The sequence below is a fragment of the Cydia splendana genome, chromosome Z (genome assembly GCF_910591565.1).
Source record: "Cydia splendana chromosome Z, ilCydSple1.2, whole genome shotgun sequence".
Classification (NCBI taxonomy): domain Eukaryota; kingdom Metazoa; phylum Arthropoda; class Insecta; order Lepidoptera; family Tortricidae; genus Cydia; species Cydia splendana.
Genome location: NC_085987.1, coordinates 8,091,021 through 8,108,517, shown reverse-complemented (window position 1 = coordinate 8,108,517; position 17,497 = coordinate 8,091,021). Strand labels below are relative to the sequence as shown.

Here is a 17,497-nt window from a genome sequence, read left to right as displayed (position 1 = left end):
TAGCTAGCTTAGCGTACAAACTAGTTGATACTTTATTTTACGTACTTTATTTATTATTTCCTATTCCAGTTAACTTGATTTTTTTTGATGTACAGTCGCCATCAGATATATCGGAGCGGTCGAGGTGCTCACAAATGTCTGAACACATCGCTATTGTCAATGCGTTAGAGTGCATGTTCAGATATTTTTGAGCACCTCTGCCGCTCCGATATATCTGATGGCGACTGCGCTACAGCAAAGCATAGCTGTTTAAAATTGAAAGGTGGCTCAATCTTAATGTTCATATAAGTAAGGAAAGCAATAAGACGCGCGTGGATGGCACTATGTAAGATTATACCATACCTTTTGGTTTTCTTGCACTGCCCGCCTAGCCCCAATTTCACCACGGTGACAGGTGCGACAATTGTAAAACATCACTGTTGCTGACGTCACAGGCATCCATGGGCTACGGTTACCACTTACCATCGGGCGGGCCATATTCCTGTTTGCCACCATCATTGTATTATTAAAAAAAACTTTATTATATCGAAAAAAAAAAACAGATATTTCTCTTGCTAAGTTTATGACAATTGTCACAAGAAACACTACAATTGTCACGAAATTCCTACATATAACTCATTTCCTGTCAAGATTCACCGACAATTCTACAAATATGTCGACTAGAAAAAATAATTCTTGTTTCACAACATAATTGTAATACATACAATTGTAGCAAAATGCCTGTCATGTTTGTAAGTATTTCTATAGAAAATATTTTATAAAATTGTAATATGTCACCTGTCGCTTGACAATTGTCGCTCGACATATGTCACTGACAATTGTAGCTGTGGTGAAATTGGGGCCTGCTCTGCGCCCCAATACTTATCGGTTATCGATCGCACACATGACTGCGATACATGCATCTTGGCCACGTTTAGTAGTGTGTTTATAAATAAATCGGCAACGCAACATGTCGCCGGTTGGCGATGTTCGCTTGTTTATTCGTAATAGTTAAGTTCATTGTCGTGTTACAGGCCGGTCTGGCGTTAAGCCGGTGCCTCCCACGCGGTCCTACGTAAAATGTACGACGGTTAGAAAAATATACCATAATATTTTAAACGTAAGATCTAGATTAGAGTATATTGATGTTTATTACAGTTTTAAGATAACTGAAGATGTTAATTGAATAAGATCTTAAATCACAGCAACACAACGTATTATGCTGTAGCTTTTATGCGAAGCTGTGTAGGTATTAAGTATTGGACAAGTTATAAGAAACCGGGCAAGTGCGAGTCGGACTCGCGCACGAAGGGTTCCGTACCATAATGCAAAAAAACGGCAAAAAAAACGGTCACCCATCCAAGTACTGACCCCTCCCGACGTTGCTTAACTTCGGTTAAAAATCACGTTTGTTGTATGGGAGCCCCACTTAAATATTTTTAGTATTTGTTGTTATAGCGGCAACAGAAATACATCATCTGTGAAAATCAACTGTCTAGCTATCACGGTTCGTGAGATACAGCCTGGTGACAGACAGATGGACGGACGGACGGACGGACAGCGGAGTCTTAGTAATAGGGTCCCGTTTTACCCTTTGGGTACGGAACCCTAAAAAGAGTTAAAACTGCCAAACAGGTTTTTAAATACTCCAACAATTTATGCAGTGTTTATTTTATTTTATTTATTTAAGGATCACCAACGGATAATACATCTACACAATTACATAACAACAAGGTGTGTTCTATTTAAATACGAGTATTCTATTCTTATAGGTCTTTTTTGTATACACTCACGCATTTTTTATACAAGTTAGTAAATAATTGCCACCTGATTTCGATATGGTATTCATTTGACATTACTCTCTTGATTACATTTTCAATATTTAGGTACGTACAGTGGTAGAATACATACACAACTGTTTCTAAATAAGCTTCAGGTATGGCTTCGAATTTCTTACTTGGATTGCATTGGACAATAACCTTTAAATTAGGGTTAAAGTGAACGTTATCTTTATATCAATCGAGCGTTAATTTAATTTGCTTTAGGGCCGAAGGCCCTTAACAAACAGTCAAGTTGTGCGTTGGTATAGACTACATCCTGTCGACTCCTCATTATGTAATGTAACGTTTAGGAAGACTAACAGTACGGTTACCATCAGTTTGTCACTGACATAAACGCCGTCGAGAACGTAATTTACTTTCTATACATCTCGCTCGCACTCGCATATTAGTGCGAACGGGATGTATAGAAAGTAAATTACGTTCTCGACGGCGTTTATGTCAGTGACAAACTGATGGTAACCGTACAGCACTCGTCATAACGTAGGTGCTTGTGAAAAAATATGTCACGAGCCGCACCATTGAGCCACACCTAACATCATTTTATTTTATACTAGTGACTCGGTTAGCTTTAGACCTCCTTCGCCATTTTGAAAAAATCTGAATTGACAAAAATGTTCTACTTATATCGAATCTGCTTACAAAATTTCACGAGTGCTTACCGATTGAGAAATGTGACCTGCAGAATTTTTGTAGAAGTCGAAACGGAGACATCTGCTTTTGTTTATACTTGTTGTTTACTTGGATGGATGGAATGGTTGAAACCCTCTGAGCTCCAAGCGCCAGTAGGTACAGTCGCCATCGGATCGGCCAAGGAGGTCAAAAATATCTAAACATGCACTTTAACGGCTGAACAATAGAGGATACTTTCAGATACTTGTGAACACCGCACTGTGGCCGCTCCGATATATCTGATGGCGACTGTTCTGAACGCGAGCTGTCTTCTATACTTTATCTAGTAGGTTGGTGATCTGTAGCATTGAGTCACTGTTTTACACGTCCCGCCAGTGTTTAACAGATTAATGCTCATTGGCTGAACAATTGTTCCACTTTACTTCTATCGTCGTTTGGACTGCTTCCCAACTTCTAAGGCTTATTGAGGATACTTACTGTACTTACAATGAGCATAAAATAGATAGTGACGACCGATGTGGTCAAATATATCGTAGCACACCTTTGTTAAGGATGTGTCACGATATATTTGGCCACATTGGCCGTTACTATCTACATATTTGATGCTGTCTATATATTATGTTTATTAGGTACAGTGGAGTCTCAGTAATAGGGGCCCGTTTTTACCCTTTGGGTACCTACGGAACCCTAAAAATTAGTATAATTAGTATAAAAACAACTTATCTCTGAAAGGAAGGAAAATAGACAAAATAAATTCACACAACAAATAAGCCCATTTTTTTCATTTTTTTATGTTTTAATAGAGAACTGCACTAAAAGACAATACCTACGCAAACTGTGCAGTTGCATCAGTTATTATATTCATTGAAATAATAATACCTTAAATTATGTTTCGTGCAAAAATACTTTGCAACCGGCAAAGGTGTGCAGCATTTCGAACATAATTTAATTCCGATATGGAAAAGCTTTCATAAACATAGACTTCTATAAAATGGAAAATCATTTTGAGTATTTCATTTCCGTTTCCCACTGCCTCTACAATGTGATTGGAAGCACTTGCACATCTACCTATCGAGTTTCACACTGAAATTCACGTCCACACTGTCACGAAAAATCCAATATCACTGGTAGCAAGTCTTTATTTGTCAAAGAGTCTTTCAGGATTTTGATTTGTGTTTCATGTTCCATAGCGGGTTCGCATCACAAAGGGATTCTTATTATTTTATTCTAGATTCAAGCTACGTAGTTTACGTCTGAACAAAATTTATTTACTATTGTTGTAACAACGCGTTATAACATTGAAGTACTATATGTACACTGTAAAATCTAAATAGAGTCAGACCAAGCTAAGTAGGCAGCGATTTTAATAGCCCAGACGGACTTGTACATAAGTGTTATTTTAAACGTCAAACTTCTATGAAATTAATTATGACTTTTACTTAACACTTGCACCGTCTGGGCTATCAAAATTGCTGACAACTTAGCTTGGTCTGACTCTACATACGTACTTAATTTGAACAGTAGCTAATGTACAGATATACTCTTCTTTTGTATTAACAGGTTATATTGTATCTCAATTTTTAAAATAACATGATGCGGTTTACAACGTTTCGCAAATATGTAAAATGCACCATAGCTTTAATACTACTTCGTGTAACTTCTTCGACATTTTATTATTATTTTGTCTTCCTAAATATTGTTCGTTGAATTTTACGTCGATGGTTCTCTAACATACTCACACGGTGGCCAAAAAATACCTGCATGTGCATTTCTGTTGCCAGGGAGGTTTTGGGATTATACTGGGCAACTTTTAGTATGGGACCATAATAAAAGTTGCTCAATTTAAATCCCAAAACCTCCCTGGCAACGGGAATGCAGTTATTTTTTACCCACCCTATACATAACATAACGTTAACATACCCTTTCGGATTCCATTATAGATGATGTGAAATAGTGCAAGTCGATAAATGTTTGAGTTGAAAATCGAAACACCGACTCCCTTCCCCAGCCCCGCTTTCAAAATATTATCGTCATTAAATGGAAAATGTTTTAAAACATCGTCCGGATCTAGGACTACACTGTAGCTTTTAAATAAATATGTTAAGTTCTCGGTTATAAATGTAAAAAAAACCGGGCAAGTGCGAGTCGGACTCGCGCACGAAGGGTTCCGTACCATAATGCAAAAAAAGGCAAAAAAAACACGGTCACCCATCCAAGTACTGACCCCGCCCGACGTTGCTTAACTTCGATCAAAAATCACGTTTGTTGTATGGGAGCCCCACTTAAATCTTTATTTTATTCTGTTTTTAGTATTTGTTGTTATAGCGGCAACAGAAATACATCATCTGTGAAAATTTCAACTGTCTAGCTATCACGGTTCGTGAGATACAGCCTGGTGACAGACAGACGGACGGACGGACGGACAGCGGAGTCTTAGTAATAGGGTTCCGTTTTACCCTTTGGGTACGGGACCCTAAAAATTACGAGGATTTTAGCACTCTAGAGTGCTCTACGTTTTTGAAGTAGGTAGTTCTTGTGAAATTTGGTTCATTTTAAATTTAATGTCTGTTCTATCTGTACATAGGTACTATCTGCATAAATATTGTGATATGATATAATAGTGCTTTATTAATTGCTTAACAGGCCCTTATTGAAATACAAATAGTAAATTGGCTCTAACTTTGCTGTTAGCCAACTTACGTATTTAGAACTGGTCCTCAATACACAACACAAAGTCATTTCGATATGTGCATCGGTGTGCCTGTTGGCTAGATCAAAAGAAATAACGACATTTAAATAATCAATTACAGGATATCTCAGGAATCTCTATGTAGCTGATGAGGTTTCATTTTGAACTTTTGCTCGAAGTAAATTATTCCGGTTTTCCAACTTGAAACAACTATGAATTCGAACTAGTCGTCCGGAAAAGTTTACCGAGCTGCCGCGCTACTGCAATATTGGTTCTGCTCTCAAATTGTACTGCTAACTTGATTAAAGTGTTTATATTCGTAATAATAACTGCCGAAAACTAGGATACCTGGGCTAAGATTAACCTTCTGCACTCAAGTAAACCGCATGCCACTCGAGGACTTTCAGAAACGCAAGGTGAACTATAGAAGTCGACAAATATATAACACTATACCGCCCATTTGTTTTGACCAATATATGGCGTTAGGCGCGGCGTCACTGGCGTCAGCGTTGCAGCGTACATAAATAAACGTAAATAAATGAAAAAAATATGATTTATTTCGGGTCATATTTCATGGATTTGAGATATCTGCAAAAGAGACAGTCACTGAGGGCGATATCGTTTGTTTCAGACACTGCTCCGAGCGCAGGCAGCGGCGCCGTTGTGGGTGTACCGCCGTCATGGGAGCCCTTCTACTGCGTGCTCCAGCAGGACAGACGGGTCCTCACCGCCTACACTAGCGAGGAGCTTGCTGTAAGTACCATAGATCTTTAGAACTATTCTCGTCACATTTGCGTATTGACGCGTAATTCATTAAATCGATCAGCCGTCGCCAGTGGCCAGTACACTGTGTAGGTCAACAATACCAGCCTTCGTGTTTTTAATAGTACATTATTGTCGAGGCTCGGAAGTAGCTGCTTGCAGGCTGAGGATTCGTTTTAAACGGACGACCTTGGGAGTCCGTTTAATTGAATCCGAAGCCAGCAAGTAGCCTTCCAGCCGAGTCATATATAGTGCTTTTCTCAAAAATGGTGCAAGAAATATAAATATCATAGAAATATTTTACAAAAGCAACTTTCTTACGTATATATTTTCACAGAAAAAAGTAGAAACAATTGAAAAAATTAGCTTTGCCGCCTTTTTATTTTTTTAATAAAAATATAGAAGTGTATTTTTCTGCCGAAAATACGCCAACCTATTTGAGACAGCTAAATAGTCGCGGTACTAATCATCTGTTTGGCTGTTTAATGGGCCTGTGCCTTCATTTGATATGGCCATTTCAACTTTTAAAAAGTTTGGAACTCGACAAATAATGGAATTTGTATGCAACATTGCAGTCCCAAAATCGAGACTGCAATGTTTTTAACTTTTTAATTTTTGACTGACCATAAACTACGCGCTTCACAACCTATTTTTTAAACGGCAAAGTCGACTTTGCCGTCCATTTTTGAGAAAAGATTTTTTTATATATCATTAATAATTATTACGACATAGACATACCTACTGACGAATTACCAAGATTTATTTTATGGTTCCGTACCAAAAAGATAAAAAGGAACCCTGATGTATGTAGGTATCCTTTGTCATTACAGGCAAATTTTACGCTCTGCTAAACGTGTACACTAGGTACGGATAATTTTTCAATTAAGGCTAGGTTATATTGTATAAACGTACATTTTGCATACGTTTTGAGTTATATCCTCTATAGCACAGTTGAGTTTATATTTTATCGATATTCCCTGAACTGAACCTCTAAACGGTGTAGTTATAAACGGTATCCCTAATTAAAGACAATCGCTGCGGATATAACGCAACACCTTACAGACACTTGTGTAACTTCTTTTGTTTTGTGCGTTGCCATTCATAAATATTTTGTTCGGATCAATAGGTAAATGTATCGAAGTTTTTGCACACCGGACGCAGTTTGCTAAATCCGATAACCAATAGAGCGCGGCGGTCACTAGTAAGTGTATAAGTGAAATAGGTTTTTAATGTAAATTTGTTATTTCGTATAACTACATATGTAAAAGCTAGTTTTGAAACAACATTCGTGGCACAGTTTATACACGCAAACACTTTTGGTTAGTAGTTGAACACTGTGTTAGAAATGTTGATGTATCCTAGTTAATAGCTCGAGCTCTGAGCTCTGAGTGATTGCGACTAATAGAGTTATGATAAATAATATATTTTCGATTGGTAACAAGTAGAAAATTACTTTGCGTAATCTAATGTATGTACGTAGACGACTAGACGTAATAGGTACCTAAGAGTATTCAAGCCAAGTTCAAAAGAAAAGAACTGGCAACGCAGCGGCCGTGTGTTATACATATACATATTACACGAACCATTTGAAGCTCCAAAATTAGTAATGTTTCAAAAACACAACTCAAAACACTCGGAAGTACATATTTAAAGTGCTATGCACTCTTTCGTATAACTGAGTCGAGGTCTAGTAAGATCTTTCTTTTTTACAATAAAGGTCTATTTATGAAACTTATAAAAATACCCTTCGTAAAAGTAATCCAAACGGTCATTAGTTGTAATTTTATTAGCTAGTCTAGTCTCTTAGAGTCTCCTAGATCTTTAATGATTTGTGATTCCATTTTAGCGGTATAACAACGTGTCCCGATGGTGATGACGTATAAAAATAGGACTATTGCCCAACACTTAAAAGCGCGTTTGATGAACGTTCCGCATTCCGCTGAATGACTACTTGGTGTTTGTCTCTCTCACTCATGCTGTAAATACGAGTACTTATTGTGAGTAAGAGCTATATCTCAATCTTCAGACCACATCATGCCGAAAAACCATTATATTAGTCATATTATTATATGTATGTAAGTGTCTACTTAGAGTTGGCTAACAGCGGTAATGCGTTAGTCATAGATTGTTACGACTAATAACAACGGTAGATGAGTGAAGGCATAGAATATCTTTCTGTATTAGTTCATATTCTCAACGTGTAGTATAAAAACATAGTAGTAACAATAACAATATAATTCATAATTATATAAGAAAAATTAAAACTGTGGTTTAATATAAGTACAGATGATTATAGTTCCCTTGCAAGAAGAATCGACAATGTATTTGTATAGACTAGGCCTCTTATTAAAAAGTTTTTTGTCTCCGGTTTAAATTTAAAAGGGTCTTGAATTGCCAGGGTCGTATACAATCTTAATGCATATGCAAATATTGTAAGCATTTTCATTATATGCACATTTACATTATCGTATCGTGTTGAACTCTTCACAAGTACAAAAAATTGCGCCACTTAATAGACTTGGGCATGAGCAAGTTGGTATAATCGACCATTTATTGAAATTAGCGTTTTAAAAGCATTTCAATTGCCTTCTTTCTCAAGCTCGTATGTAATTAAAGTGTAGCGTAACAAAAGTAAACTTGCTTGGTAAGAGACATGGCTCGTATTTCAGGCGCACGTAAAGACATAGTATGGTATGGTGTTAAAAAATAAGCAATTGATTTTTACCTATACAGGCTATGGTAACCCTAATTAAAAGTACCCTATAATTTATCTATAGGTACTCGATTCTAGCCCTTAGTAAAACGGATTACGATCGTCGTAATGAGTCATCCAGCTGCACGCAGTTTAGTGAAAGTACTCCGGAGAGCGAACGCGTGCGTTCTCTAGCGTTACACTGCACTGCTTTTGATTATCGTCATTATCGTTTAATGGGGGAAACATAATATAAGAATTATGTTACGTGGATAGTTTTAAGCTTAATGTTCACTGATCTACGGACTTCAGTTTCCGCAACATTTCATCAGATGTACCTCTCCAATAGATCCATTACTTACATTAAGCTAGTTCTTGTGCTAATTCATGTGCTAGTCCTTCCCTGATGTTATGTGTCTTGAATACACTTTATTTATTTTATCGTTTTGCCAAAGTAAAGCATCATCATTAGAAATAAATAATAATAAGTATTACGGGACATCTCACTCAAATCGACATAGTCCTGCAGTAAGCGCATTAAAGCTTGTGTTGTGAGTATAGGTAACCCGTACAACTTATACACGATGACGATATTTATAATAGATAGAAAATGATAAATCTGCGATAAACACACAAATAAAGTGCTCTTACTAGGATTCGAACCCAGGGCCTCCTGTTTTGTAGGCAGGGTCACAACACTCACAACCGTACCGACTACTTATTTAGGCTGGGGGGTCGTTGATTAAATGAGATATTCACTGAGCTTGACTATGAAGCGTGTGTTTAGTGACATCCATCCACATAATGCACCTATCATACATAATCTAACCTTTCTAAACAGTATCTGAGTGCAAAAACAATGGAGGATCGTCTTGGGGGCAATAAACGCCGGCATGTTTTACGATGCGTAGGCGCCGCCGTGCCGTCACTCTGCATAAATCAAAATAAACCAAGCAAGGAGGGTTTCGTCCCGAGATTAAGATGGATGAACTCCGGTCTGTGACTGTGACTTACTTACGTACCTATATCATGCCAAGTAAGAAATGAGATAGATACTCCACTGGTCCTTAGAGCAATACAATAATAGTAAAGGAAGGCAATACACACAATTTTGTGAATAGGCCTGATGACAGTAACAAAGAATCATGGAAATAATGGTTTCAAAGAAACATATATGTTAATACGATTCTAAAAAATGGCCCAATCTCAGTATAAACATTAGGATTATTAATATATTCAATAAAATAAAACTGCAAAATTGTCCAATCGGCCATTTTTACTGAAACGCCAATTAGAAGCGAGCTAAGGGTTGACGTCATCAATCCATGACATATTTCTTAGAGCAACATAGACAACCTCATTGACCGTAATCCATACATCCTCACCAAAGAGTTTGGAGGTTCAATAAAAATTATTATTTCGCCACTAAACATTTATTACGTCCAAAATATATTATTACTTACACGATATAAAGTAAATATCTATTTGTTATTATCTAAATAAAATGCTAAATAATACGATATTTCACCAACAAACTTTTTTAATTATTTGGCTGAATGGAACTATCATTGCCATGTTGGCTGTCGTAACTAAAAAAAATTAAAAAGGTAAACCGGCGCTCGGTGATTTTAACTCAAAATTTACATGTATCTAAATAATTCATCTTAAATTGCAACCGTTTGAGAGTTTTTGTATAAAATGAGTTATTGTGATAAATTTTTGTAATGTATTTATCATCCCTAATCGTAATATATGGTGCTCAATTAACAATATCATTCGGATTCAAGGGAAATTCGTAACTGTAAGTATATAAACAATGTCTACCACCCTACCGGACAGACGGCCTAGAGGACCAAGTCCAACGAGATGGTGTGACCAAATATCCGCCCAGATGGACATCACACTAAGCAACGCTTTCCACAAAGCAACCGACAGGGAGAAGTGGAGAGCTGCCATAGGAAAAATTAGTAAGCGGAGTCACGATCCTCAGCAGTGAGGGACCGACTTAGAAGAAGAAGACCACCCTACCACCAACTAATTTATGACGTCACAAATGGCGTGCGAGGCGTTTTCGCGCGAGGTTTAAACTAGCTATAATAAGCTGCAATTATTTATGTTAAATCTTATGAGTATAGCTGAAATATTGTGTTTTTCGGAACCAATACATGTGTACCGACAATATTAAAAGGGATTTCAAAATTTGTCATCAGTCCTATTGACGTTTGTTTCCACTTTATTTATATGCAACAAAGACTTATTTAATCTGAATTACTAATCAATGTGTAAACAACGAAAAAACAACAGTTCTAACCAAATCGAAAACATAAAAGGGTTTAATTAAAAGCTTTTAAATAGCAGTTAAAAAGAAAAGTACCCGAGTCGTTACTTTTTTAAAGTCTGTTTAACATTAACTGTCTTCTGCTTTTGTTTATTACAAATTATCTTATTTTTAAGACCAAGGAGACAACGAGGTCGTTTAAAATAAAAAGTCATACTTTCTGTTTGTATCAAAGCCAGGTTAATGTTTATTGGCAACGTGTAGTTATGGTTTTTATGACTACAATTTTCAACTCTTGCACATCTTAATTGGTATCAAAACATTGTTAAATTGTAGTAAAGCATATGTATTACATTAATGTACTGCACGGTTAAGATGTTATCTAAATTTCGAGTAAATGCTACTGCAGGTAAATATGTATAAATAAGATATGTATATGTTACACGAAAATGATAATTAATGGAGGAATTTAATGCCGGGTTTAACATTTTTATTTAAAAGTAAGTAAGTTGTTGCGTTAAATGAAACGACGTTACGGTGATGCTAAAGACAGGTAAGTAATAACTTTATTACATTTTAAACTTAAAATTAATGTGTGATAATTTATAGGTGACCTATGTGTACATTTTTGAATAAATAATATGGTTGAAACTAAAAAGATTTGATTATACCTCCTCGAAACCCAAAACTCCGTTGAATTAATACCGAAGAGTCTGTACATAAAATGTTAGGTAAACTCATGAAATGTTTGAAGAAATCTTACTAAGAGCTCTTACTTACGTGTAGATATGAGCGCCGATAGGCATTTAGCCGGCGGCGGCGCGCCGGTCAAAATCGGTCGGCGGCGGCGGCGAATCGGCGGCATGGCCTTGAAACACCTTTGATTAATGAAAAAAGAATTCAAACCAAAATTTTACCGATTTTACATGTTTTTGCTGTAAAAAAGTTATAAAATAAGTTAATTTTTCAATTTAAAGCAAAATTAAAAAAAGTACGAAAAAAGTTTTATATGTTTAGTATAAACGGTATCGAGCGGCATCAGAGGCGGTCTTAATCTTGGCGAGACCCTGGCCGGAAGATCTTTGCGAAACCCTTATCTTTTGTGCTAAGTAAAAAGTAGCGGATTGACTGTATCAGGGAAACGTCTGGTCGACAGTTCAAAGAGTCGAAGTGAGGAAAATCAAGCTCTGTTATTAACCAATATCGACCCAACAAATCGGTTTATGTCAAAAAGTGAGGCCCAAGGCTCCACCTAACACCGAAGACCTGATTCCGACGCCTTTCCATGCGAGGCCAGAGGCTGAGCTGCAGGTAAGCATACAGCTTAGAATCGAACACCAAGTGTGAGCTTGGCTGACGGCCGAATGCGCGGAGTGCCGATTACGGCGCGCTTCTGTGCGAGGCCGAAGGCCAAGCTGCAAGAGAGCAGAGCTTGGAATTGGTCCAGTGTAAGCAAGTCCGAAGGCCGATAAAGACCGAGGCCATAGTGTTAAAGACCTGGAGCTTTCCTGCAGGTGCATTCGTGCGAGGCCAAAGGCCGTGCTGCAGTGGAGCTAAGATCGGAGAAGAACCAATGACCAAGCATTTTAAAACGAAGCCGAAAGTTAGGCTCCAAACTCCAAACAGGGCCGAAAACTTGGAGATTCAGATAGCGGCTTACTTCTATGCAAGCGATGCGAGGCCAAAGATTGGGCTGCGAGAGAGCAAAGCTTAAAATATGAACAATGGCCAAGCTTAAATGAGACCCGATTCCGTTTCCGATGCCTTCCGTGCATAGCCAACGGCCGGACCTTTGGGCGTGAAAACAGTTAATATCTGACATTAACCCCCTTTTACACCTTTTAAAGACCTTTTAAACCATGCATGCAATGGTTAAATTCGCGGTGAATGACGGATGAGCTAGCCAGCTTGCAAAATTAGTAATTTTGTTGCCCTAACACTAGTAGCGCGGTTACCAAACAGAAAAGTTTGAATTTACTATCGATATTTTAGAATTATATGGACATAAAATACCTTTTGAATGTCTATAAGCTATTCAGACTGGCGCCGTTAAAGATCTAAACTAGATAAAATATATATTATCTGATTCTGAAAGTAGTAGTATCTAACAAGGTCACGCCGATGCCACGCCGATAGCGCAGCGTCGGCGGCGACGGCGCGTAAATTTTGTCGGCGGCGGCGGCGCGCCGGCGCGGCGCTCATATCTACTTACGTGTGTACTAACCATAAATAAATACCTCTTTATTTAGGATTTCGCTAATGGATCTTCATTGTTTTGTCTAGTTTCTATTAACGAGCAATTAGATTAAATGGTTAAAGCATTCACGTGCACCTCATTGAAATCAGACGCTTAGATGAATCGTAACGACCATTAGCTTAAAATGCACATTTAAAGCCAAATAGAGGTATCAAGATAATGGCGATTGGATTGAGTCTTTCCTACACCTACAGTTTAAAATAAATATCATGATTCTAGATTCAGATTGTGTTTTTCTTTAAGTGACAAGCTATTTTCGTTCACGTTCGTTTTGTTGAAACTACAAGTAACCACGAAAATATCGTCAGGTGACAAGCAAAAGTCACTAAGTACCACCACAAGTTCATAGCCATAGTGAAACATATTAGTACTAAAAGAAGGTCGATTTTTGTTTAATTTTTTTAGTAAATAGTGACTTTTGCTTCTCACATGACGATATGTAGGTGTATGATTCGACGTATGTTTTAGGACGATTGTTTGTTTCGATTAATATGTACCTATGTACTTCCACCCAGAATCAGCAGCCGACTGCAGCACACAGACATAATATTTTAAATCCCCCCATTCAAAAACATTGTCATAGGTAAGGAATGTATTCTATCAAAACAGTTAAACTTTATGCTGGTCGCAGATTTTTGAACGCATCATAGAAGGTAATTATCCGTCATCGTAGAAAAAAAAATTACGCAGAAAAGCGTACGATAAATATGCAAGGTATAAGACAGTCACCGTGTATCCGCTGCGTCTAGTTGTGATTGTTCCATAAATCAGCTTTTAACTATACATACTTTAAAGACTTGACGCACCGTTCCGAATCGCAGGCGCATGCAGGATGTCTTGGAACAATGTCGACGGAAGTGCGAACTGTTGCGTTCCGCTTCCCACGGAGATGAACCGAGTAACTATTACCTGATTATGTGTCGCGGTAACTTCTTACTAGTTATTGTTGCCATTAACTCATACGTACCACAACATTATCATACATGAAAAGTTCCGTAGGCGTTGCGTAATGGAGATGGGAATTGTATTAATTAGGTAACTAGGCTACGTATTTTTATGCGGAATTTATTATGCGAGTCTTACCGTATATATACGTGTAGCTGACTTGAAAACATAATCTAATAGTGTTTAAAGTTGAACTAGTTGCTGTTACTTTTTATGTGCTTTTTATATATTTTTTTAATCTTAATGATCGTGCTTATTAATTTGCTGTCCTGTGATTGAGGTAAGATTATGAATCTAAGTTAACGCATATCTAGAGGTACTACGCCGTAGCACGTAGCATTATGAATGAAAACATTTATTTTCAGGCAACTATTGGCCCATAGATAAATACCTTAAAACTAGCATACATATTATTACAAAATATATCTTAAAACTAAAAACACAATTATGGCTGCGATGCAGTTCGCAACCCCGCAATGTCAGGAAGCCGGCCGCGGAACCGCCTGAACTTGACACCCTTCGGCCAAAACTCCTCCTTGGTGAAATTATGTGTAAAACATAGACAAGCGAATGCTCAGACATGCTGTTTTAAGTTTTTAACGTGAATAGTTATACGTTATAATAATTATAACTTATAACAGTCTGTGCATCTCGCTCATTCTTATTTATTGGTGTGTTGGCATTCATTTAATATTATAATAATATGTTTGTTCCCCTAATTGTAAATTATGAATATGACGATGTACAATTAATACAAATAAAATATATTCTATTCTATTCTATTCTATACAAGATGTAGTGCACTGCATAATTCTTTACCATCGTATTTTCTCCGAAATGTTCGTAATCGTTATGCTACTTCAGTCAACCTCACTGCTTTTGTACTGAGACTGAAATAAAATGAGATTGAAAAATCGAAGCCTAGGATTTTACAATATTTGTTCTATTTTAATCTACCTCGTAAGTGCGCTGTCGAATCATGACCCCTTGAACTTTAACTGTATGAAATGAAAAATATTAGATACATGTTGCATTAAGAATAATGTGTGAATTTACTAGTTTTCGTTTCTAATGCATTTGTGTTTTTTGCACGCAACCGGACAGTCCTTTCCGGGTTTCTATTTGGACTACAAGGTAAGATGAGTGTTTTTGTGTCGTTTTGTCCTATTTCGTGTTGTATTTACTTTATTTAATTAATAAGAAGACATTTGAGTACCTACACTAAATTTGCCACGAAATTAGCCCAATTTGGCACTTTTATTTGGAACTATTTCAATGGCGTAATAAAGATATAAATGATGAGGTACTGCACAGGTGCAGTAGCATGCCAGTCATTACCCACAGCTCTATTAACTGTTATAAATTTATAATATCCTTGCCCACAGTGAAATAATACCTATTAAATTAAAAACCCCGTACGCTATGCCAACAAAATCCATTTTATGCCAAAAATGCCTTATTAATGTGAAATTGTTTAGGAATGAAGCACGGTCAGTGAAACGTGATTTGAATATATGTACAGTCACCTGCAATAATATGTTACACAACAATGCCCGCAAAAATATCTGACACGATCTTATTTGTAGAGCCATAAGAGCGTGTCACATGTTTTTGCGGCCTTCGAAGAGTAACATATTATTGCAGGTGACTGTACATGAATTCGCGCGATTCGTGGCAATATGTGCTAGCCGTGTTGCTGGTGTACTTATATGTGTATGTTTGACTTAACCAGTAGGTACTAGCAACTTCATACCTACTGTTCTGCCTTTATTTCTAATTTAAAAATATCCCATTCCTTTTTCTTGGAACCAAATTAAAACACATTGCATGATGTCATGGCAAATAAACGCACATCTGCGGTACCGCCCGCGACCATACCATTCATATAGCTATATACGCATGTGTCCCGCTCCCGAAAAAGACAGTATTGGTTAAATGTGTGCTCAACAATTTATTTTTCATTTCTCATGCTCAAAAAGTGCACCTTTATGTCGTGCGTAGACGACATAAAATCGCATTTTATGCTCTAGAGCATAAAAGTAAAATTTTCTTCTAAGACTAAGGTAATCGGTCTCAACAGCCAAACAGTTAAAACATATTGCACAATTTTACTGAGCAATAAAATTGTGTAGATGACAAAATTTGATATATTATTTTATTTTTGCTACAATTTATTAGAAATCCGTATTTTCTGTCATATTTAGTAAATCACATAAAATAGGAGTCGATTATCGTTCAAAAATGCGTAAAAATCGTTGAAAAATGTTTGACTTGGCAGAAAACCAAGCGTCTGAAACTCTGATCACATGTTGAAAATTAAAAAAAACAATTAAAAATTTTAGTTGGTGGGAATTGGTTATGTATTATGTTCTTTCGCTTTACGACAATTTCATGGTGTAAATTGCCGTGAAAAATATAATTTTATTTTCCTCGCAATCGAAGTGAAAAGCAGAGTGTACAACAAGGGCATAAATGTCCATTTTTACCCTCGTCTACTATTTTGGTCTTCGCTTCGCTCAGACTAAAAATTGCCTCGGGTAAAAATGGGTCACTTTATGCCCTTGTTATACAATCTACTATTTGTTACAAGTCATTGCATATCAAAATTATATGCAGTGCTTAAAAATATCACAACAAGCACCATGGTGCTTGCCTAGACGCCTAGACGTTAGATTACTTACTCGTAATGTTAATTAGGGAGCAAATATTGCGGTCAGATATATATGCGGATAGATAGTGACTGTATCTAAGATAAATTGATTTTCAATGGATTTATTTGTATCGCGTTACATATTTATTTATTTAAAACAGCGTGCAGCGTAGTTCTACATAGTAATTTCGCTATTCGTGGGTTTCACCGGTTCACGGAGCGTTTTATTTAAAATCTAGTTTTAACAAGATCAAGCACATTTCCTTTTGCTTCACTCAAACGTTTGTTTTTAATTTCAATCAATCAATCAATCAATCACTTTATTTGCAATAAAACATACTTAAATGCATGCAAATACAATTATATGGTGCACAATAAATTCAACAAAAAGTATAATAAAACAATCACAACAATAGTAATTACAGATTAATAGAATGTCAGAGCAAAGAGTATAATAATATATGTGTCAGAGTCAAAATTACACGTAAGTACAGCATCGATGTCAACTAAGTATTCTTATTACAAATCATACATTTTAATCTAAAGCATTTGCAAAATATTCTTTAATAGAATAATAAGGTTTACTTATAAAGTAGTCTTTTAATTTAATTTCAAATGTCCTTTGATCCTTACATGACTTTATATTAATGTCCAATTTATTGAATACTTTAATTGCGGTGTTGTGTAAACTTTTATCAAAATGTTGAAAATTACTTTTAGTGGTCAAAAATTCATTCTTAGTTCTCAAGTTTCTGGAGGTATTTTTCTACTTAG

General features: G+C 36.6%; 1 protein-coding gene across 1 annotated transcript in view; it reads left to right on the top strand.

The window, feature by feature from the left end:
* The window catches only part of LOC134804185 (ras GTPase-activating protein raskol), a 166,092-nt gene that overhangs the window by 25,429 nt on the left and 123,166 nt on the right, over positions 1-17,497 (top strand). Inside the window, exons 3-4 of the mRNA XM_063777118.1 lie at positions 5,771-5,892; positions 15,178-15,207. Coding sequence (XP_063633188.1) covers positions 5,771-5,892; positions 15,178-15,207 — 152 coding nt within the window. The remainder of the gene's footprint in view (positions 1-5,770; positions 5,893-15,177; positions 15,208-17,497) is intronic.